This window comes from Fistularia commersonii, chromosome 29, assembly GCF_037954325.1.
Source record: "Fistularia commersonii isolate RoL2024-O1a breed Wild chromosome 29, RoL_Fcom_v1.0, whole genome shotgun sequence".
NCBI classification, from domain to species: domain Eukaryota; kingdom Metazoa; phylum Chordata; class Actinopteri; order Syngnathiformes; family Fistulariidae; genus Fistularia; species Fistularia commersonii.
Genome location: NC_141312.1, coordinates 10,342,184 through 10,362,259, shown reverse-complemented (window position 1 = coordinate 10,362,259; position 20,076 = coordinate 10,342,184). Strand labels below are relative to the sequence as shown.

Sequence of the window (20,076 nt, the reverse complement as noted above, 5' to 3'; positions counted from 1 at the left end):
AGCCGCTTGGGTTTTTCTGTCAAAACGTGCCGAATATTGCTAATAACCATTCCCTTTTGTGAAAGCTACTTCAGTAAACCAGCAAGCACTGTTATGTTAATAAATTTTAATAAGGTTATTCTTGGTTGTAAGTTGATCTATATTTTTTTCTTTTTTCTTTCGTTTAACGTTAGTAATGATACAGTGTTATGCAGAGATGTACAATTTTATAGACAAATTATACTATTTATGGTTGCAGCGGAGAGTGGGGGGGCGTGTGAAATATTTTCTTCTTCCTGGGGGGGAACTATATGAATATAAGTCATCCCTTGTAATATTATAAATAGGGGAAATGATTGTATGTTGTAATTTTGCTAAAGATTCAGTCACAATATAAATTCGGAGTGCGTCACTACTTCAGAATTTCACTTTATAGGACACAGAAGGAGAGAAAAATTTAACATTAATTCATACGACATTCATTGGTGTCTTTTTATTCAGTTGAAATGGTTTGGAAGAGTTCCGGGATCATGTTACTGTAGAATATGCTATGCAGTTGCTTTATGGGTAGTTTCTGCCATTGACATTCGCATAAACACTAAAATTACCTCAGTTCAAGTGCTGGAACAACACTTTATCCAAATGGTAAGTGTTTTACACGTCTCTTCCCCTGGAATGAGCTATCTGTCACTCAATGCAGGACAGCCTGCACTCTAAAATGTACATTTGGATTTAAAGAGTTCTCCTTTTATTTTCAACCGTTTCCATTAACCGCTGGAAAGCAGCCTTTATTTTTCAACTGTTTTGACATGCCGAACATTTTGAACCAAGTCTTGATCAAACACAATCACAGAGTTTGTTAAGATTTGTTGAGATTGTTTCTTTGTTTGTAAGTGTTTTGTTGTTTATTACTGTTTTTTTTTTTTGTTTGTTTTGAAGGTTGTTTTTGTAATTTCCTACATCTTAAAACCTTAAATCTTGAACGAGGAAACCCCCTCTCAAAATGACAAGCATCACAGAATTCAATTTTCTACTTATGTGTGCATGCCTCATGTATGCGTTTATAAAAATGTAATCACGGGTCAGAGGGGTTGAGAAAAGCAACATTAGGTAGAACAAAAAAGAAGAAAGTGTATTTGAAATGACCTGAGCTCAGATTGTTGATTAGTCGCACATCAAGTTTCACATTGCATATAATATCTGCCATGTTCCAAAAGCGCCTCATTCCTCTAACAATACCATACCATTCAATCACTTAATGCTGATTGCATAAACAGCTGCATATTTCTTTTTTAGGATTTACAATGATATATCAAAAGAAAGTAAAACAGACCTGAATTAAATAAATCAAGAAAAGATGATGGTACCCAGAAAATCTAATATCAGCATTCGATTTCTCCAGATATTTAAAAAAAAGGTTCCTATGCAGAATTGTTGAGCGCAATTTCTCATAGAAAAGCAAATTTTCTCCAATGTCAAATAATGTAGGTCATTAATCCACATTTTATAGGTTGGGGGGATTTTCTCCTTGAACCACTCATAGTTTATCAGTCCTCTAGCTATGAGATTACCATAAGCAATTGCATTATTTCCCCGATGGCTCAAAAATTGGTATCCTCTTGAGTTATTCCAATTATTGCAGTGTTGGAATACAGTATAGTTTATTAAAAGACATCTAAAAATGTTAAAAGCATTAACTGCAAGCAATTTTTCCAGTTTCGGGCAAAACCTATATATATGTGAGAGGTTGGCTCGTGATTTTCGGCTTTAGCACCACATGATCACACATGATTGATACGAGACATGAACTTTCACTTAAGTCTCGCTTTAGACTTAAGGAAGTGATGTTTATCCTTGAACTAGGTGTTAGAAGCAAATTGAAACGGTATGTTTTCTATTTCAAGCTTTCCCCAAAATCTTGAATTTAACTGCCAAACTTCCTTCCCGTTTATTCTTAGAGGATATAATGGGTTCCAGGTTATATGCATTTTGTAAAGAGTATATCTGCCAAATACCAAGGATAGCAGGTCAAATATCAAAATGGAGTCTGAAAGATATTTGGGTGGTCAGGATGGGAAATGAGTAAATTGATACACCCGAGACAATATTATACTGAAATGACAGTGCTGCCGAAACATAAGCAAACAATAAAAGTGAGGGATATCAAATTTGAGTATCAAATGTTTGACCAAAGGAGGCAACTGTATTCAACTGTATTCTATCGATAGTCATATTTTAACATTACTGTTACAATTTATACCATAGAAAAAACATTTCTCCTTTTTTTGTATTTGGTTTGTGTTCTTATATCAGTAGATGAATGCTAAGGTTGGAACTTCCAGGCAGGAAGCCTTAAGGAAGAACAAAATAGAAATGCATACATGCTCTATAAGAGTATGTTTGAACTTTAGTTGGTGGGTGTACTCATTTCTAAACCTCAATCAATCTTGTCTGTTTATTTTCCCCTCACACTCTTATCTATCACTGGATTGATTAAAATTGAGGTTGATTGAATTGAGGTTCTTCATCTAGTGGATAAAAATATATAATCTGTATCGTTTTTGAAGCAATATCGATTGTAAAATTAGTATCTTCTTCTTACAGCTCTTCCTTTCAGGGGTCACCACAGCCAATTATTCTCCTCTTCTCTGTCTCCTCTTCTCTCACATGAAATAACTTAATGTCCTCTTTCACTATATCCATAACTTTCCTCTCTTGCTTTCCTCTGTCTCTCCAGTAGACCCATTTCTAATCCTATCCATCTTCTCCACTCCAAAAGAGAACCTCAACATCTTCATCTCTGCAACTTTCAGTTCTGCTTCCTGTCTTTTCCTCAACGCCGCTGTCTCTAGCCCATACAACATTGCTGGTCTCATCACTTTCTTGAATACCGTTCCTTTCATTCTGGCTGATACTCCTTTATCCCACATTACTCTCGGCACTTTTTTCCAGCCAACTTGCTTGAACCCATTCTTCACCTCTTTTCCACACTCTCCATTGACCGAGACTGTTGACCCGCGGACTTGAAATCCCCCACCTTCTGTATCACTCACTGTCGCCTCACCGTTCTACTTGGGTTCCTCTCATTGACACACACACACTGTAAATTAACAGTCTGACATGATGTATTATATCAATGATACACAGATAGTTTACATATTGGGTACTATGTACCGATTATACAGATGGATATGTGCATTAAATGTGGTAAGCTATAGGTGGGAACAATGGAGATGATTTACAAGAGGAAATGTACAGATGATAAGTCATGCTATACAAAAAAAAATACAAACAGCAATTTTTTGCATAGATGTTTTGATTGTCCAGCTGTGTGAGCAAGGAGTGCAGCACTGCAGAAACTGCTTCATTTACACTCCTGCTGCTGCGATCGGCAAACTGGTGTGAATCCAGTGTGAGTGGAAGGGGGTCCTTCAAGTGTGCCAGGCCTAGGCGCTTGAGGTATTTCATAATGATTGTGTTGTGTGCTACTGGGTGGTAGTCGTTGAGAGACATTGGGTTAGAGCAGGGGTCGGCAACCCGTAACGCCCAAAGAGCCATTTGGACCCGGTTTCTTCGGAAAAGAAAACACTGGGAGCCGCAATTACTTTTTGATGTCTAAAATAAAGGTACCACTGTATATATTGCTTTTTATTACCTTTACACTTTGTATAAACAAGTGTGTAGTGTGTTGCTTCTGAAATTCACAAAGTATTACACAGAAAATTAAATGTTATTTATGTAATTAACTCATTTTGAGCTTTGGGCTTTCAGAGCGTTTAGCGGAGCCTTGACCTGAATTTTAAAGATAAATCGGGAAAAAAATCACTGTGTCAGTAAACAATAAACAATAAATATTTGAAAAATATCTTCATGAATATTTATTTTACCTGGTTTATGGGACTTCTGCTCCTGAACGTCCCCGCACACCATCTGCAAATCGGGACTTTACCGGCTGGCGGTTATACCGGCTTCCGCAAGTGTGACGTTATTTTGAGCGGCGAAAAACAATAGATATAATTTTATTTAATATTTCAAGATCACAATAATCTTCCAACTTAGAGCTAAAAGTTAAAAAAAGGAATTAACACAAATGAAATATACTTCAATTTAATTTTTAAAATTTATTTTCCCAAGCCACTCAGAGCGGCAGTGTAAAGATGAAAGAGCCGCATGCGGCTCTGGAGCCGCGGGTTGCCGACCCCTGGGTTTGAGTATAATGACACTGGTACATAGCTTTAAAGCATGTTGGAGCAACTGCTTGGACAAGGGACAGGTTGAAGAAGTCCTTAAAAATCACAGCTAGCTTCTCTACACATACTCTGACCACTCATCCAGGGATGCCGTCAGGACCAGCATTCTTGCATGGGCTGATCTGCCTCAGCGGTGTGTAGACAACAGTGGAGGAAAGTATGGGGGTTGGTGGTCTGCTGGTAGTGTATTTGTTCTTATTGTTCCTTTTGAATTTGGCGTAGAAGTTATTAGGCTTGTTCAGAAAATTTTTGTTTATGGATGCGGGGATGGAGTAGATGGGTTTGTTGATTGTGATGACCTGAATGCCTTGCCACATACAGTGGGGTAAAAAAGTATTTAGTCAGCCACCAATTGTGCAATTTCTAAAAGATGAGAGAGGCCCGTAATTTTCATCATAGGTACACTTCAACTATAAGAGACAGTATGCGGAAAAAAAAAAAAAAAATCCAGAAAATCACATTGTCTGATTCTAAAGAATTTATTTGTAAATTATGGTGGAAAATAAGTATTTGGTCAAGAACAAAAGTTCATCTCAATACTTTGTTAAATACCCTTTGTTGGCAATGGCAGAGGTCCAATGTTTTCTGCTAGTCTTCACAAGGTTTTCACACACTGTTGCTGGTATTTTGGCTCAGTCCTCCATGCAGATCTCCTCAAGAGCAGTGATATTTTGGGGCTGTTGCTGGGCAACAGGGATTTTCAACTCCCTCTACAAATTTTCTATGGGGTTGAGATTTGGAGACTGGATAGGCCACTCCAGGACCTTGAAATGCTTCTTATGAAGCCTCTCCTTCGTTGCCCAGGCAGTGTGTTTGGTATCATTGTCGTGCTGAAAGACTCAGCCGCAATTCATCTTTAGGGGAATATAAGCTGAGGCTATGATGGTTGATGTTAAAGGCACAATGGAGCTCCCTCTGACCTTCTCCCTACCTCTCTACCAGCATTCTTAAGGTGAATTCTGTATCTGTAGTACTCTTTCTAGGCATGAAGCTGTTGCTCACAAATGCTGACTTCTGCTCTCAGTCTCGTTTCAACTACTCATTGTATGGCTCATCAACTTTATGCTTCTATAGTTACCATAATTCTCCACACCTCTTCTCCATCCCTCGGGCATCCTCTCGCTTTCTAAGATCCCATTGAATTATCTAACCAGAAACTCCTCTGCTGCATCTCCTTGACATCTCCATACCTCCACAGGTATATCATCAGGACCAACTGCCTTTTAGCTCTTCATCCACTTCAATGCCCTCCTCACTTCACCTTTACTAATCTCTGCTTTTTCCACTATCCACAATAGTCACCGCTTTTTCCCTCTGCTCTCTTTCATTGTCCTCATTCATCAACTCTTCAATGTACTCTAACCTCCAATCACTCTTCCATTGTCTGTCAGTATATTTCATCCCCCTATCCATAATCCCCCAGACCTGATGCATATCCTTCCATCTCTTTCTCTCTGTTTTGCCAACCTGTATATATCATTCCCTCCCTCTTTACTTTCCAACCTAGCATACAAGTCATCATATATGGGATTGTATAATTAGTGTTATATATAATAATGTATTGTAGTTTAACAGTGTGCCAGTACTTTCTGAATCCTCTCAGGGTGCAAGGGTAGTACCCAGGAGTGGAAGGACAGCTCACTCCACAGAAGCACTTGATTGGGCAGCGAAGATGCATGTGATGTTTCTGACAATTACTTAGCATAAAAAAACATTTATTGCATTCATGGATTCATCTCAGTGGAATGACTAAGTATGTTTTGATAAAGCTTACTTGAGTAGCTGCACTTGCTTAATTTATTTGCTATATTGTTGCTGCTCAGCTAAGAGAGTTGTCAATGGAGGTTCTCAGTTCTCAGGGGTCCTATTCCAGCTGTCATGAGATGAGAGGCAGGGTTCACCCTGGACAGTCACCAGTCAATCACAGACAAACAGCCATTCATTCTCTCATTCACACTTCCTGGCAATTTACAGTCTCCAATTAACCTACTGCATGTTTGTGGATTATGGGATGAAACTGAGCAACCTGGAGAAAATCCACACAGTCATGGGAAGAACATACAAACGCCACACAGAAAGGCTCCCAATTGGAATTGCCGTAATTAAACTTTTTACTATGTGGTGGAAGCACTAACCACTGGGCAACTGTAATGCCGCATTTAAATCAAGTATTATTACATTTAGAGAATCAACCAATGTCCACAACTGGGGGTGTTTTCTGCATTCCTCAGCAGGTATGGATGAAGTGTGTGTTAGGGGGTGGGTTGTGGATAAGAGAGGGAAGACAAATAGTAAGTTGAGAGCTAAAACAGAGAGATGGAAATCATAGAATGACTTACAGCTAAAAGATGGCCATCCGACTGCTACTGGGACTGGAGTTGAAGCTTTTAAATAAGCACCGATTGCCTGTCATTGGCAGCAGCCATGTGTCCAGGTGGACCAAATCAGCTGATGAGGTGGGACCGACAGAAAAAAACATTAAGAACCATGACACATTTCTAAGTCAACTGACAACTTTGGAGAACAGTAAAGAATGTAGAATAAAGTTTGGGGCCCAGTGGTTAGTGCTTCTGCCTCACAGCATGTAGAACCCTGGTTTCATTCTCAGAGGGAGCATTCTGTATTGGAATTTGCCTGTGTCTGCAGGCTGCTTCCTCTCAGTTCTCCAGTTTCCCCCCCAAAAAACATCTTCTTCTCCTTTCAGCTTTTCCCTTCAGGGGTCACCACAGAACGGTCACTTCTCCGTTCTTCCTCTAATAGACTAATTCCTGATCCTATCCATCCTGGTACCTTAGCATCTTTGGTAGCACCTTCATCTCTGCGACCTGTATCTCTGCCTCCTGTCTTTTGGTCATTTTAACTGTTTTAGGCCATACAGCATCACTAGTCTCACCACTGTCTTGTACACTTTTCCTTTCATACTGGCTGATAGTCTTCTATCGCATTGTATCCGACACTTTTCTCCACCTGTTCCAACCTGCTTGAACCCATCTCTTCACCTCTTTTCCACACTCTCGCTGCTCTGTACTGTTGACCCCAAGCACCTGGAATCTTCCAACTTTTTGATCTGCACTCCCTGGAGCCTCACTGTTCCACCTGGGTTCCTCTCATTGACACACATTTACTCTGTCTTGCTGCAACTAACTTTCATTCCTCTCCTTTCCAGTGCATACATCCACCTCTCTAGTTTTCCCTCAACCTGTTCTCTGCTCTCACTACAGATCACAATGTCATCTGCAAACATCATGGTCCATGGAGATTCCTGTCTAACCTCATCTGTCAGCCTGTCCATCACCACTGCAAACAAGAAGGGGCTCAGAGCTGATCCCTGATGGAGTCCCACCTCCACCTTGAACTTCTCTGTTACCCCTACAGCACACCTCATCACTGTCTCAGAGCTAGCATACATGTCCTGCACTAGTCTAACATACTTCTCTGCCACTCCAGACTTCCTCATACAATACCAGAGTTCCTCTCTTGGTACCCTGTCATATGCTATTTCTAGGTCTACAAAAACACAACGCAGCTCCCTCTGGCCTTCTCTGTACTTCTCTATTAGCATTCTCAAAGCAAATACTGAATCTTTCTAGGCATGAAAACATGCAGAAGATTAATTGGGAAAATTTGCCCTGATGTGTGAATGAGAGAGTGAATGGCTGATTGTCTCTACTTGTGGCCCTGCAATTAACCCTGTTCTCATATTGATTGATTTAAAAGGGTACAAACCAGGACTGGATCTCAGCAGAGAGGAATCTTTAAAAGTCCAAATTTCCTCCAATTTTCTTTTTCCTCTTTTTCTTTCTCTACCAGAAGTTTCCAAGTGCAATGGTATGCAAAGCTGGCACATATCAAAAAAGTGATTGCATATAGTGCTAATGCTTAGTCATGCAGTTTGTAGGCCTGAATAAGGTAATATCAACCTTTTTCAACCCCATAACAGGAAATTTGCAAAAATATTTGAACATGATCCAGACAAAATAGTATCCTCCATTATTATCTGTTGGATCTTAGCACTATTCCAAACACTGTGTTGTGTTTGGACCCCAAGAATAAGAAATTATGTTTCTGAGATTCCTATTTTGACACACACAGACTGGAAATACAATATCTTGATTTCCACAAAGGAACAAAAACACACTCAAACAGATAAAACATATATAGCATCATTAGCTGGGTTTTTCCTATTGCCAGAGTGTGGAAAAACATTTTCAATGTGAATTGGATTTATACATTTATTATTGATGAAGTCACAAGAGTGTTGTCAGGATTAGATATATGTTGATATCCTGTGATAGGTTTTTTTCTTTTAGAAGCCTGTGAGTGTAACAATAATTATTTAAACATCAACAGGATGTCGGGGCGGTGTGGCGCAGGAGGTAGAGCAATTGCCTTTGGAACCAAACATTTCTGGTTCAATTCCTGGGTCATGTGTTATGTGTAGAAGTGTTGTTGAGAAAAACAGTGAACCCACAACTGCTTCTGTGGCACTGGTGGACAGCAGCCTATGGCTCATCTGTGATGGGTTAATTACAGAGAATGAATTTCCCCATGGGTATGAATAAAGGATAAATTATTATTATTAATGCAGACAGCCTCTGAATGATAGACCTTGTCTCACAAAATATAACTTAAGCTCTGACCAGTTCAACATTTAGGAAGTAGATTTGTGGCCTTGTTTCCATTACAGTTCTGGCACCTTGAGCCAGATCATCATGTATCGTTTTTTAGCATTCCAATTTGCAGTATTTGTGCAAAGTGCAAATCAGGTGTTACTTTTTACATTCTCTGTTGTATGGATTTGACCAGGAAATTAGTTCCTGACTTTGTGGCTGAAGACATTTAATTTGAATTGCATGGTATTTTCAAATATTTTTGTAAATAAAAAACGTATACAGCACCTTATATGTATTTTCACTTTCTGTCTTACTCTCTGTTCTCCTTAGGTTTGTCAAACTCATTTCCACTGGACAACACTTTGTTTGACAGCTGGCTTGCCCAGTCAGTTCAGATCACTGCCGATGACATGCTCAGCCAGTGGACACTGGGTGCACAGCATCAGGACAAGCCTTGTGACCACCTTCTCACAGACCAGGTCTGGTTTTCGTTGCCGGATGCCTGCTAAAGATCTTTGAGATATTTAAAGTTCATTGTAAAGTTGCTTAGCAGGTTCAGGTTTAAAGTGATAAACATGAATACAGAACTGATCAAGGTTAATGTTTTATTCTGCACTAACCTCAAAACTATTATAAATGTCAAATGTGGAGAAGGACATTTACAAACATAAAATTTTCTGCATATCCAGACAGATTTCGGTGGAAAATTATTTCATCTTATCGGTCGGTCAGCTCGAGGTGCTTATAGGATACGCAAAGGAATACACAGGCTATTACTATTGATGTGGCTGTAGATCCTTTTGTGTAGTGGTTTTTATTATTGTTAATTGACATACCAGAATGTCGCTTGAAGTTCTCAAATGAATAGAGTACTTCCAAATTCTTATGTGACTGGTGTCACTTTTGATTTCATTGTCCGTGTCTTCAGTTCCACATTATAATGTCTGACAGCCAGTTTATGTTATCCAAATAGTTTATTTGACCAGCCAATTACTCTTTAGTGAATAAGAAAGGATAATGGCCTTTTTTGTGTCGATAAGACACATCATGCGCATACATCTCACCGAGGTTGATTGGTTTCCAACTGTAGCTGAGCTGCAGGTTGTTATTATTTGGACTCTGGTAAAACAATTGTTTGAGGTTCCTAAACACACATAGTAGAACCATGACAATGAAAATGGCTGTGTCAATGAAAAAGTTAAATCTAGTTCCAAATGATCTGCTTTTGACATAAAAATACAACGCCCCTTTATACATATTGAAAAGCAATAAGGTGATTCAGTATATAAATCAGTTTAAGTTCACGAAAATATCTGTGTGTGAGATTATAAGCACTGTAACTTGTTATAGTATTTGGATAAATTCTCAGATTTTTATGTCCTTCATAACAATGTATTCGGGAATAAAATAGTTGTTGATGCTATGAATAGTTTTTTCACTGTTTTGTCCCAAAATGTTTCTAGCAAACTATTTTCAACACCAGAAAATCTAACTCAATGTATAGTTAAGTGTTAAATGTTCAGTGATATTCCAAAATAATGGTGAACTTTTCTGCTCTCATATATAATTCCCTGTCTTTATTCATTAAATCACTGAGGTTCCTTCTTACTTTTGTCCTTTTCTGCAACTAATTTTTTCAGCCTTCTGTCCACATCTCTTCAACTACTCTCTTGTTGTCTCCTCTCAAACAGCTCCTGCAGGGTGAGAAAAACCTGCTAAATTTAATGATAGAAAACTCGATGGAGTCCACTTGGAAAGTTCCCCAGCTGGGCCGCAAATCACATGCAAGCTACAAACTTCGTGCTCGTGGATATCAGCAATCACCCGGCATCACCGCACCACAGACGCGTTCATCTGTTGCTGCCAAGGCCTCCCACAGCATCCCTTCCACAAAGAGCCTTTGGGCAAGTGTCGAGGATGAGAGGCCCGGTCATGTTGGCTGCAAAAGGGAGCAGCGAAGTGGCCTCAGAGCCTTACACGCCCCGACTCCTCAGCAGGAGAGCAAAAGCCCTGACCTGGACAGCAATCCAGTTCTGCAGCAGCCCATTTCTGAAATAATATCTTGTCACATGTCTGAGGAACATGGCCCTTGTGATAAAAACAACACAGAAAATAGTATAGCATCAGTAGATGAGCCTGGTTTCACCATAAGTCTATCCCCATCTCTCATTTCCCGCCCTAAGCACAGTCGGGCCGATGCAGAGGCAATCCTACAGGGGAGTAAACCACGACTCCGTGTGTCCCGTCAAGGAAAATCCAAAGGAAGGGGCAATGGTGGCAGAATACCTGCTTCTGAAGCAGTTGACCTACCCCTTAGTTCAAAAGATGGTTCCCTACTGGATGCTGCTGAGGCAAATGAGTATTTCTCTGACAGTGAGCAGAGTGACTTGGATGCACGGTCTGGTGGACAGAAGCTCCACTTATCACAGTTGCATTCTGGAAATGAAGACTTGCTGAGAAGAAGCGTGCTGGCATCCTAGAGAGAATGAACTCGAACAAACAGAACCCTTAAGTTTTTTTTCAAACCCCCGTCCACATATTTGAGTGCTGTGAGTCTACGTTTCTCCCAGTAAACATTACAGTATACAAAACATGACTGAATGACTCTGTGGATTATGTCTGCAGCTCTTCTTTTCAGAGTAATTTGAATGTAGCTGTTTTCTTGTCGTTCAGTTAAGTGTCTTAACCAGTTCATAATTCAAACAACAAATAAGAAATGGACATAACCTTTAGTCTTTTTTGTTTTCTAACGCCTCACATCTGTGTTGTTAGCCAGGCTTGCCTGGATACAAAATCTGCATTGTTATAAAAGCTGTTATCATATTTGTAATAATAATAACAATAATAATAAGTATTTTTATTATTATTAATATTATTATTATTAAAATTGATTATTTTAGGTTCCGCTTCACCCCCAGTTGAATGGTCTGCATTGCTTCTAATTCTGCATTTTCTTTTGTATGTTTAGTCGGAAGACAATTGTATTTCTCCATATCAAAGATGGTTTAACATGTATAGAATCATGGGACTACAAGAATTCAACATTGAAAAGCACAACTCATCACAAGAGCTGTAACATAGTTACCTTTGTCTATCATTCAGGGTCAGGGTCTCTTTTTATCAAGTCAATTGAATATAATACACAAAAGCCTGCAGTTTACTTCCAGAAATGAAAAGAAACTTTACCAGTGTTCGAACAGCAACACCACTGACTCCTAAGCTCTTCCTGAAAATCAAGTTCAGTGATGCGCCTTGTTCATTTGTAGAAACTCTGTGCCTTCTATCGCTTACAATGCATGCCTGCCTTCCCCTCCAAACCCTCGAATATTTTCAATTGACGAAACAATCAGCTAGCAAATCAATCAGCTGTTCTTTTGGATTTGAAACAATCAAAACTCAGTGTAAAATCCAACTGCACTGGTTCTTAAGCTTAGATAGATCTGGGCTCTTTTGTCACTTTAATTGTTGAGTGCCTGAAATAAGGTTGTGAATACATTTTCAGTCAATCAGCATGATTCGATTGCAAAGAAGAGCCACTTTTCACTGCCAGTGCCCATTGTACTCAGCCCCCAGTGACTCGGTCACTGCAGTTTAGAATTATCTGTGTAATTGATTCTTAAGGACTGCAAAGTAACATGCATCCCTTGCTGTGTTTCAATTGTGTGAATCCATGCTGTAATCCATCATTATTGGAAACGATTGTTAAAAAAATATGTATGAATACTGGTCGTTACAAATGAAGGCAAATTTGTTCTGGTTCCAAATGATCAACTTTCAGGGAAAGACTTGTTTCTGGCACAGAAAGAGAAATGATGATACAAAACTGGAAATCAAACCAATCGAAATGCAAGAAAGTTCCTGCATCTTTCAGGATCTATTCTTGAAGCAATGACAGCAGTTTTAAGTATGATCAGTTTATTTCTTCCAAACTAACAATAAGGCTTTTAATACATCACTGTTAATTTCCAAGATGTTCTGTCCTCAGAAGTTAGTTCTTACTGTTTCATGCATCTGAGGGCATGCAGGGTTTAGCCAGTTTTAGTCAAAAGCGTCAAAAGAAATATAGCTATTATTTCGACTACTTGTAACTGTTCTAAAACTTCATGTAGTTACTCATTTCGGTTCCTTATTGGCATTGACCAAACTTACAATGTTATATATTTAATTTGTCAATCAATCACAACTGAATGGATCTTCAGTTTAATTGTATCCCATGTGAAGCTCTTAGCAGGAGCTTTCATCTGATAATACTCTACTAGGCCTCTTTGGTTCCAGAATATGAAATCGGCTTTTGTGTATAAGGATTTATTTAGATGCTAAATTACATTTTAGTAATTCATTTCAGAACCCTTCACTTATAAGTTCTTAGAATGATATGTCCATAAAAAACTTTATGTTGCTGTCTTAAAGAGTTGTTTTTCATACTTATGGCAGCCCATGGTATTCTCAGGGTTTGTTTTTTGTTTTGTTTTTTTATGAGAAGAAATATTTTAAAAAATAATAAAAGAAAAAGGGGACTACAAAATGTGTTAAGATATATGCATTTTATATTATATATTAATGAAGATTTAATTTGTAAGCAGGTTTAAAAACATAAAACGGATGAAATATAAAATTCAAGTAAGAATTAATATATATATTAAATATATATACATGTATAAAGTGTGTGTGTGTGTGTGTGTGTGTGTGTGTGTGTCTGTCTGTCTAGAAATTAACTTATGAGCATTGCCATTTGGCATCTTAAACAGCTACTAGTCAGGATTTTTGTCTCTGACTATGAGCCTATCAATGAGTGAAATACCAGTAGAGTGAAATACCTAGGCAGGATAAAATCACTTACAAAGAAGTGCAGATTTGATCAACTCTCTATTTAATATGCGTACGAAGAGCTTATAAACAGTTTTCGAAAAGTGACCACACCAAAGAATAACTCAAAGCAGTATATTCCCACACTATCTACACAATCAAACATGAGTATTGAACAAATATATCAGTTTCTGAACCTTTGTCTTAGAAGATCCTCAGTCACCCAGGTTATGGTAAATCCTTGTCAAAGTCTTTGTGACTTCTGGACGTTGCGCTTTGTTCAATCAAGCCCAGTTAGGTTCAATCAGAGACACCAAGACACAGCCTCATGGTATAGCATTACATGATCCTCTCTACAGCAGGGTCAATCTCCTGATCTCCCGAAAATCCATTCCCCTTGATCTTCTTTCACTAGAATTGTTAACGTTTGCTACAAGAACACGCTTATAATGACACACAATAATCTCCACCATAAAATGGCAAATTCTGCTGAGCAGAACACACAGCGTATAGCTAATACATACACTCACACAAGCATGACTGGTATAACAGGGTTTCTTATGTACAAGATGACTCATTTTGTGTGTGTGGGTGTGTGTGTGTATAGTCTTGACTGCAACAGGATGCTTGATTGGTCAAAATAAAATGCCCTCTAATAGCTGGACAGGTGACAGCAAAGTCTGTCTTTCTCCTTTGTCATTTTAATGTGGCTATCATAAATGGCTTACATCAACATACTGCTTTCTTGTCCTTTTTTTCCATAGCATTTGAAAATCTGTTAAGACAATTCTTAATAGAAGGTTTGTGTGTGAATTATTGAATGAAGCTTACTGTTAATGTGTAACGTTCATCAAATGCAGGACAGGTGGAGGAATCTGGACATCTACACTGGTTACTTGTACTCCAACTGCTATGCACACTTGTCCAAAACAACAAAAAAGTTTATGCTTGAATTTACTTATACGCAATTCTAAAAAAAAAAAAAAGTAGCTTACCTCCCACTAGCTTTTTGTTCTAATTGTTAATTCAGTTTGCAATGATGTCTCAAAGTGCTGTGCAGGATTAGATTAATTTTCTATTTTGATAAGTAAATTACATTTTTATTTTGTTTTGTTTTGTTTTTTATTTGATTGTTTTTCTTTTTTTCCACATAGACATTGTGCAGTCTCTTAAATCGAAATGCTGCCTCAGAATGGCTTGACCACCATTTCCATTCACTGCATTGATACTGTCAACTGCTTTTTTGCAAGCTTATCTATAATCCGTATCAAATGTTATACAACATAGAAAATCAGAGTTAGTGTCGGCTCCAAGACTGAAATGTGCTCAAACTTCTTTGACATCTGTACAAATCTGTACAAATGTCTTAACTCAATAATGCAGTTAGACAACACCTTTGCATTGATTATTCTTCGAGGCTTTAAAATCTCTGTCATCAGTAACTACATTTTGTTTTTGGTCGTAGAATCCTTTTTGCCTCAGAGTGAGCAATATCAATAGAAGATATGGGACATTACAAGCGAGCTAAATTAATAGATTACCACTAAATAGATTTACTTAAACAAAATAAACAAACTGAACACACAAAATTGAGTTCTTATAAACTTAAAAACATTTTGGCTGTATTAGAAAATTAAGAATAAGATATATTTCTTGGATATGAACAAAAATGTGGTCCATAATTAATCGTTCATGAAAGAAAATGTTTCTTTTGTTTGTTTGTTTGTTTTGACAGTGGAAAATTACATGACAAACATAATTGCGCTGTTTTCATGACCAAAATGACAATGGAGTGTTATTAAGAGGGTTTTTCTGCTTTACTCCGCCATTCACTAGGGAAATGGTTTGTCAAGAGAATCCAAATTTGGCCACATATTCCAAATCTTTTGCACTGTTGACTTTCTTAACCTCTCTCTTTCTCTCTTTGCCATTGAAGAAACTATCCAGGCAACTAGTGGTGCCAAGGGATGTCATCTTGAATTCTTATAATATGATATAGTTTAATATAATAATGTAGCAGATGTACACTGGATTATTCTCTTAAGTCTTTTAGCTCTTGACCAAAAGTAAGAATCAAATTTTCTCTAAATGCATTTGTACCGGTTTTGATATTATTGTCTGGTCCATGATTTATGCTACCCATACTAAACCAACTTTCCATTTACCATTTGAAAAAATGTATAATGCTGTTTAATTATTGCAATCAATTTTCATTGGTTACTATTTTTTTTTTTTTTTTGTATTTCCTTTGGTTGTGGTTCCTTTTGTTTTGTTTTGTTTTGTTTTGTTTTGTTTTGTTTTTGCCTTGCTCTACCAGCTGACCCAGGTCACACCTAACAAGAAAGCACAAAATCTCCTTCTTCAAGATTTAAATAGCGTCAAGCTCTTCCGAGTCACAATGTAATGTTCAGGCTTCACAATAGATACAACATTTGATCATACAAACAATTACTGCCAGAGTTTCAGCCCATTTTAATGTCATTTTATTTGAATTCAATGAGAAATGTAGTCCCTGCTTGAAAGGATCAGTGTTGCATTGGCCATCCTAAAGGTTCTAATCGTATGCGCTATGATTTGTCCAATCCAGGTGGAGGTGCTAAAAGCTTAAACATGCCACAGAATTTAGCTCACAACCTCAGGAGGTTCTCTAATGCTGGGTTACTTGACTGGCTTGATTCATCATAGGATAAAATGTGCAAAGTTTTGAATTTCATGTCAAGACTATTGTGTCAAATTTGTTGTATGTTAAATTATTTTTTTCTTATTAATTAATATAAACAATGAGAAAAAGTGGCAGAGGTTAGAAACTTCAGTCTAGGCTACTAGGTTACGTGTTTTGTTTTTATTTTTGTTTTTTTGCATGCGACTTTTAGGACATTAAGGACAAGAATATTTTGGGCATTAATGACTCAACAGTGGCGAAGAAACAGTTTAGATCCAAGGTTCACAACATCCCTGATAATACATTTGAATAAGAACCAAATTTTCCCATGTAGCACTCACCAAGAAGAATCTTGCCTCTCACCAGAAAAAATTAGCATTTGGTCATGGAAGCTATTTCTATTAATTTGCCTCTAATGTATTTATCCTTCCTAGCGACCGATACTCTCCAGCTTTTTAAAAGCATTCTTCTCCAAAATTACGACATAAGATTTTTGGAAAAACCTAAAAACTGTATTTTGAATCAAAAACACTTCAGTTCCTACTGTTTTTATTCTATCTACAAATCACATTTGTGCCATTGCTTCTGACTCAGTTTGCTTAAATACAATACAATTTGTGAGATTATTCTTCTGAGCAGCTACCCTGTTTGTTTGTCAGTAGTTTTTAGGTCAAATAATGAAAAGCATGTGATGTGGAATTATTTTTTCAGCAAGGGAAGTACCTCCAAGAACAGGAGGTAGCAAGTAGATGAGTTAAAGGATAGAAAGACAAGGGACATACATTACGAACCAAACAGCAGCTAACATAATCAACTCAGAGACCTCACCATCTTTTCCTCTTGCCTCCTTATCACCTTCTTTATTCGCTTTATTTTATCTATATACAGCAAGATCCTACTGAGCTAAATTATTTTCAAACTCAACAATTTGAAATGGAAACAAGTCAAACGGTTGCAGTTACTTTGATTTCAAATGATTGTCACTTGATAAAAAATAATATTAACAATAATAATAATAATGATTATAAAATTATACAGTACTTTCTATCCTACTCTATTCTGAATTAAACACACAAACCTTCTGCTACTTGCTGCTGCTGCTTTAGCCGCTTCTGCTGCTGCTGGTGAAAACTCACCATGTCAATAAAAGGGTTTTAATCCTGACTAGAAAAGAAAGCTGTTTGTTGTTGCTTAATTGCCAAAACCATGTTCAAATTCATTGGCATTCAGAGCAAAATCTTTCTATTCCTTGAGCTATAAAGCTACAGCAGACTTTTTTGTTGAAACACCAGGTAAATAATGTCGCTGAAGTGTTTTCAATAATCAAGAATTGAATCGTCTTCTTTCTTCTTTTGTCTTCTATCAGCTTTGAGCTGAACAGTTCATGAATGGATTTTCTTTTGTGAGTAGCGCGTTCCTTTATGACGGCAGTTACATTTTGCCAAGTGTTACAGGATAGGATATAAACGATTCAAAAGGGATTTGAATGCCACATGAAGGAAAGAATAATTTTACTGCAAAAACACAGTAGTTTACTTGAGTGACCAGCCATATCTTAGTCTGGTTCTATGTTACATGGTGTGACTATTCAGAGGTTCATCCGTCTCTGTCTGTATAATTCTAATTTTAACTGTTCTGTGCTAATTTGTTTATTAATTTGTTCAATCTTCCCTGCTATTCACTCACAATGAGTAATACTTAGATTACATCTGTGGGCGCATAGTCCCTTTGTGTGTTTATGTGTGAGAATGCAGGTTTACATGTATATGATTAGAAAGATTGTTCAGCTCTTCATATGTTCTTTAAAATTTCCGACAATTAGACAGCAGCCTTACATTCTAGTCATTTTGATTAAAACTAAAAACTTCACATTGTAGTAATCCACTGTCTTTATTGGTTTTTTTTTGTTTTTGTTAAGAAAAAAAAATGTTTCTTGTGACCCTGCACTGCTACAGCGCTGACATAATGGTATTTTCACAGATTCCAAAGAAAACCATTACGAATACAGGTTATTGACAGTCAAGTGTATTTACCTAAAAAGATACAAGCACAGTGAGTGTAATAACAAACTGAAGCTTAAGCTCACACCTACTCATGAAAAAAGCAACTTAATTTGGACACTAAGACAATACTTAAAGATTCAAATTGTGAATATTTCATGTAAAATCTGTCATCGAGAGGAACGTACATTCGACGATCATCCATTTATGATCATACAGCTTTAGGAGAGATAAACGGGCAGATATCTTGCTCTAAGAAATATCAACACAGTCTGCAAGATCTTCGGTCTCCAAGACAACACCACTACCCCATTGATCTACAGTATGCGTTGAGATTACAGTGGATGTATTTGTATGCATCTCCATAACGTCATCTCGTTCTATCTTTCTATGATCAATTTGACTCCGTCATTCTTTGTCCTAAGTCCGATAACTCAGGACAGGTTGACCCCTTTCTTTATCCCGACCTGAAATACCCAAAGTTTTCTCCCTCAGGGTAAAAAAAAAAGAACTAAAATCAAAAATCAATGGTGTTTTGGTTTGTTTCATTTCCTCAACTTTCGAGCAACGCAAATGTCCTTTGTTTATCTTCTATATCTTTTAAGCACTTATAATTATATTTGTTAGAAATAAGATGAAGCTAATGTACATTCTGACAGTATTTTCCTTAATATTACAGGGTATTGATCTGCAGCTTTAGTATGTGTGTATTTTGCATCCTGTTGATTGTATTTGGGAATTATTCAAATACTGACCACCATCTTTTATTCGAAGTTTCTCTCCCTTTCTTATTTATTCTCTCCAAAGTTTTTAAAATCTCTCCCTTGTTGTCCATAAGTCTTTGTCAGTTTTTCTTTGCAATGATTTGAATGGGGCTTTTTAATATGATTCTGTATTCTTTGCTTCAAAGAATGTTGTGTGATTTGTTACCAGCACAACAGAAGATCAATTAAATTATTCTTTGTTTGTGTCTTGCTATATTTATTTTCCTGTTAGAATATTTTTTTAGGATAGAAAATCTTAAAATGTATTTTTTTTAATGCAAAATCTATTTTCTTCATTTTTGTATGATTGTATTATATGATTGTTTTAAGCAAGATTTTGGAAAGCAATATAATGATAACTATGTTCGCTGTGACCATAACTGCATGCTGTTTGTGTTGCCTTAACAACGGCTGCATCACAAAATTACCCTGACAACGACCCTGACAACTTGCCTCGCCTCACAACTCGTTCCACGCTCCATTACTCCAGATCTCATTTGTTAAGCTCAATCCCCATTTGATCAATTCTAGACTATTCCAGTTCAGTGCAGTCAATAAAGCAGTGCTTTCTGTGTTCATACAGTACATTGAACTCTGCCTATTTGTTCATCTGACAAAGAAGGCCTCACTGGTGTTTTGTGTCTGATTTGAAAAAAAAACAAACAAAAAAAACATTGAATTTACAAAGATCATGTCACGCTTTTTTATTCTTTTCTATTCCAACACATCTGAATTCTTTAGAATAATTCCAAATTAGCACCAATTCATGAGCAGAGTTGTTTCACCTTTCTTTATATGTAGAGTAGTTCTAGACCCGCTCTTTTTACTTTACAGTTGTTCCCTTCAGGGGCAGAAACAAGGGGGATTTGGGAAGGAAGGGCACATAATTCTAATGGATAAGTCACTGCTAGAATACAGAAACAATGTGCCTTTCATCTACTCGCTATCAGATTATTTCAAGTAGGAATGACAGTTACATGGATAAAAGCTGAAATTATGCAT

The 20,076-nt window shown here is 37.3% G+C and overlaps 1 protein-coding gene across 3 annotated transcripts in view; it reads left to right on the top strand.

Moving 5' to 3' along the window:
- jade2 (jade family PHD finger 2) overlaps positions 1–19,278 on the top strand; it is a 144,950-nt gene extending 125,672 nt beyond the window's left edge. For all 3 annotated transcript variants that reach the window (XM_086176881.1, XM_086176882.1, XM_086176883.1), the window contains 2 exons: positions 9,173–9,321; positions 10,534–19,278. In XM_086176881.1, coding sequence (XP_086033007.1) covers positions 9,173–9,321; positions 10,534–11,322 — 938 coding nt within the window. In that variant the 3' untranslated portion in view covers positions 11,323–19,278. The remainder of the gene's footprint in view (positions 1–9,172; positions 9,322–10,533) is intronic.
- Positions 19,279–20,076: the final 798 nt, after the last annotated feature.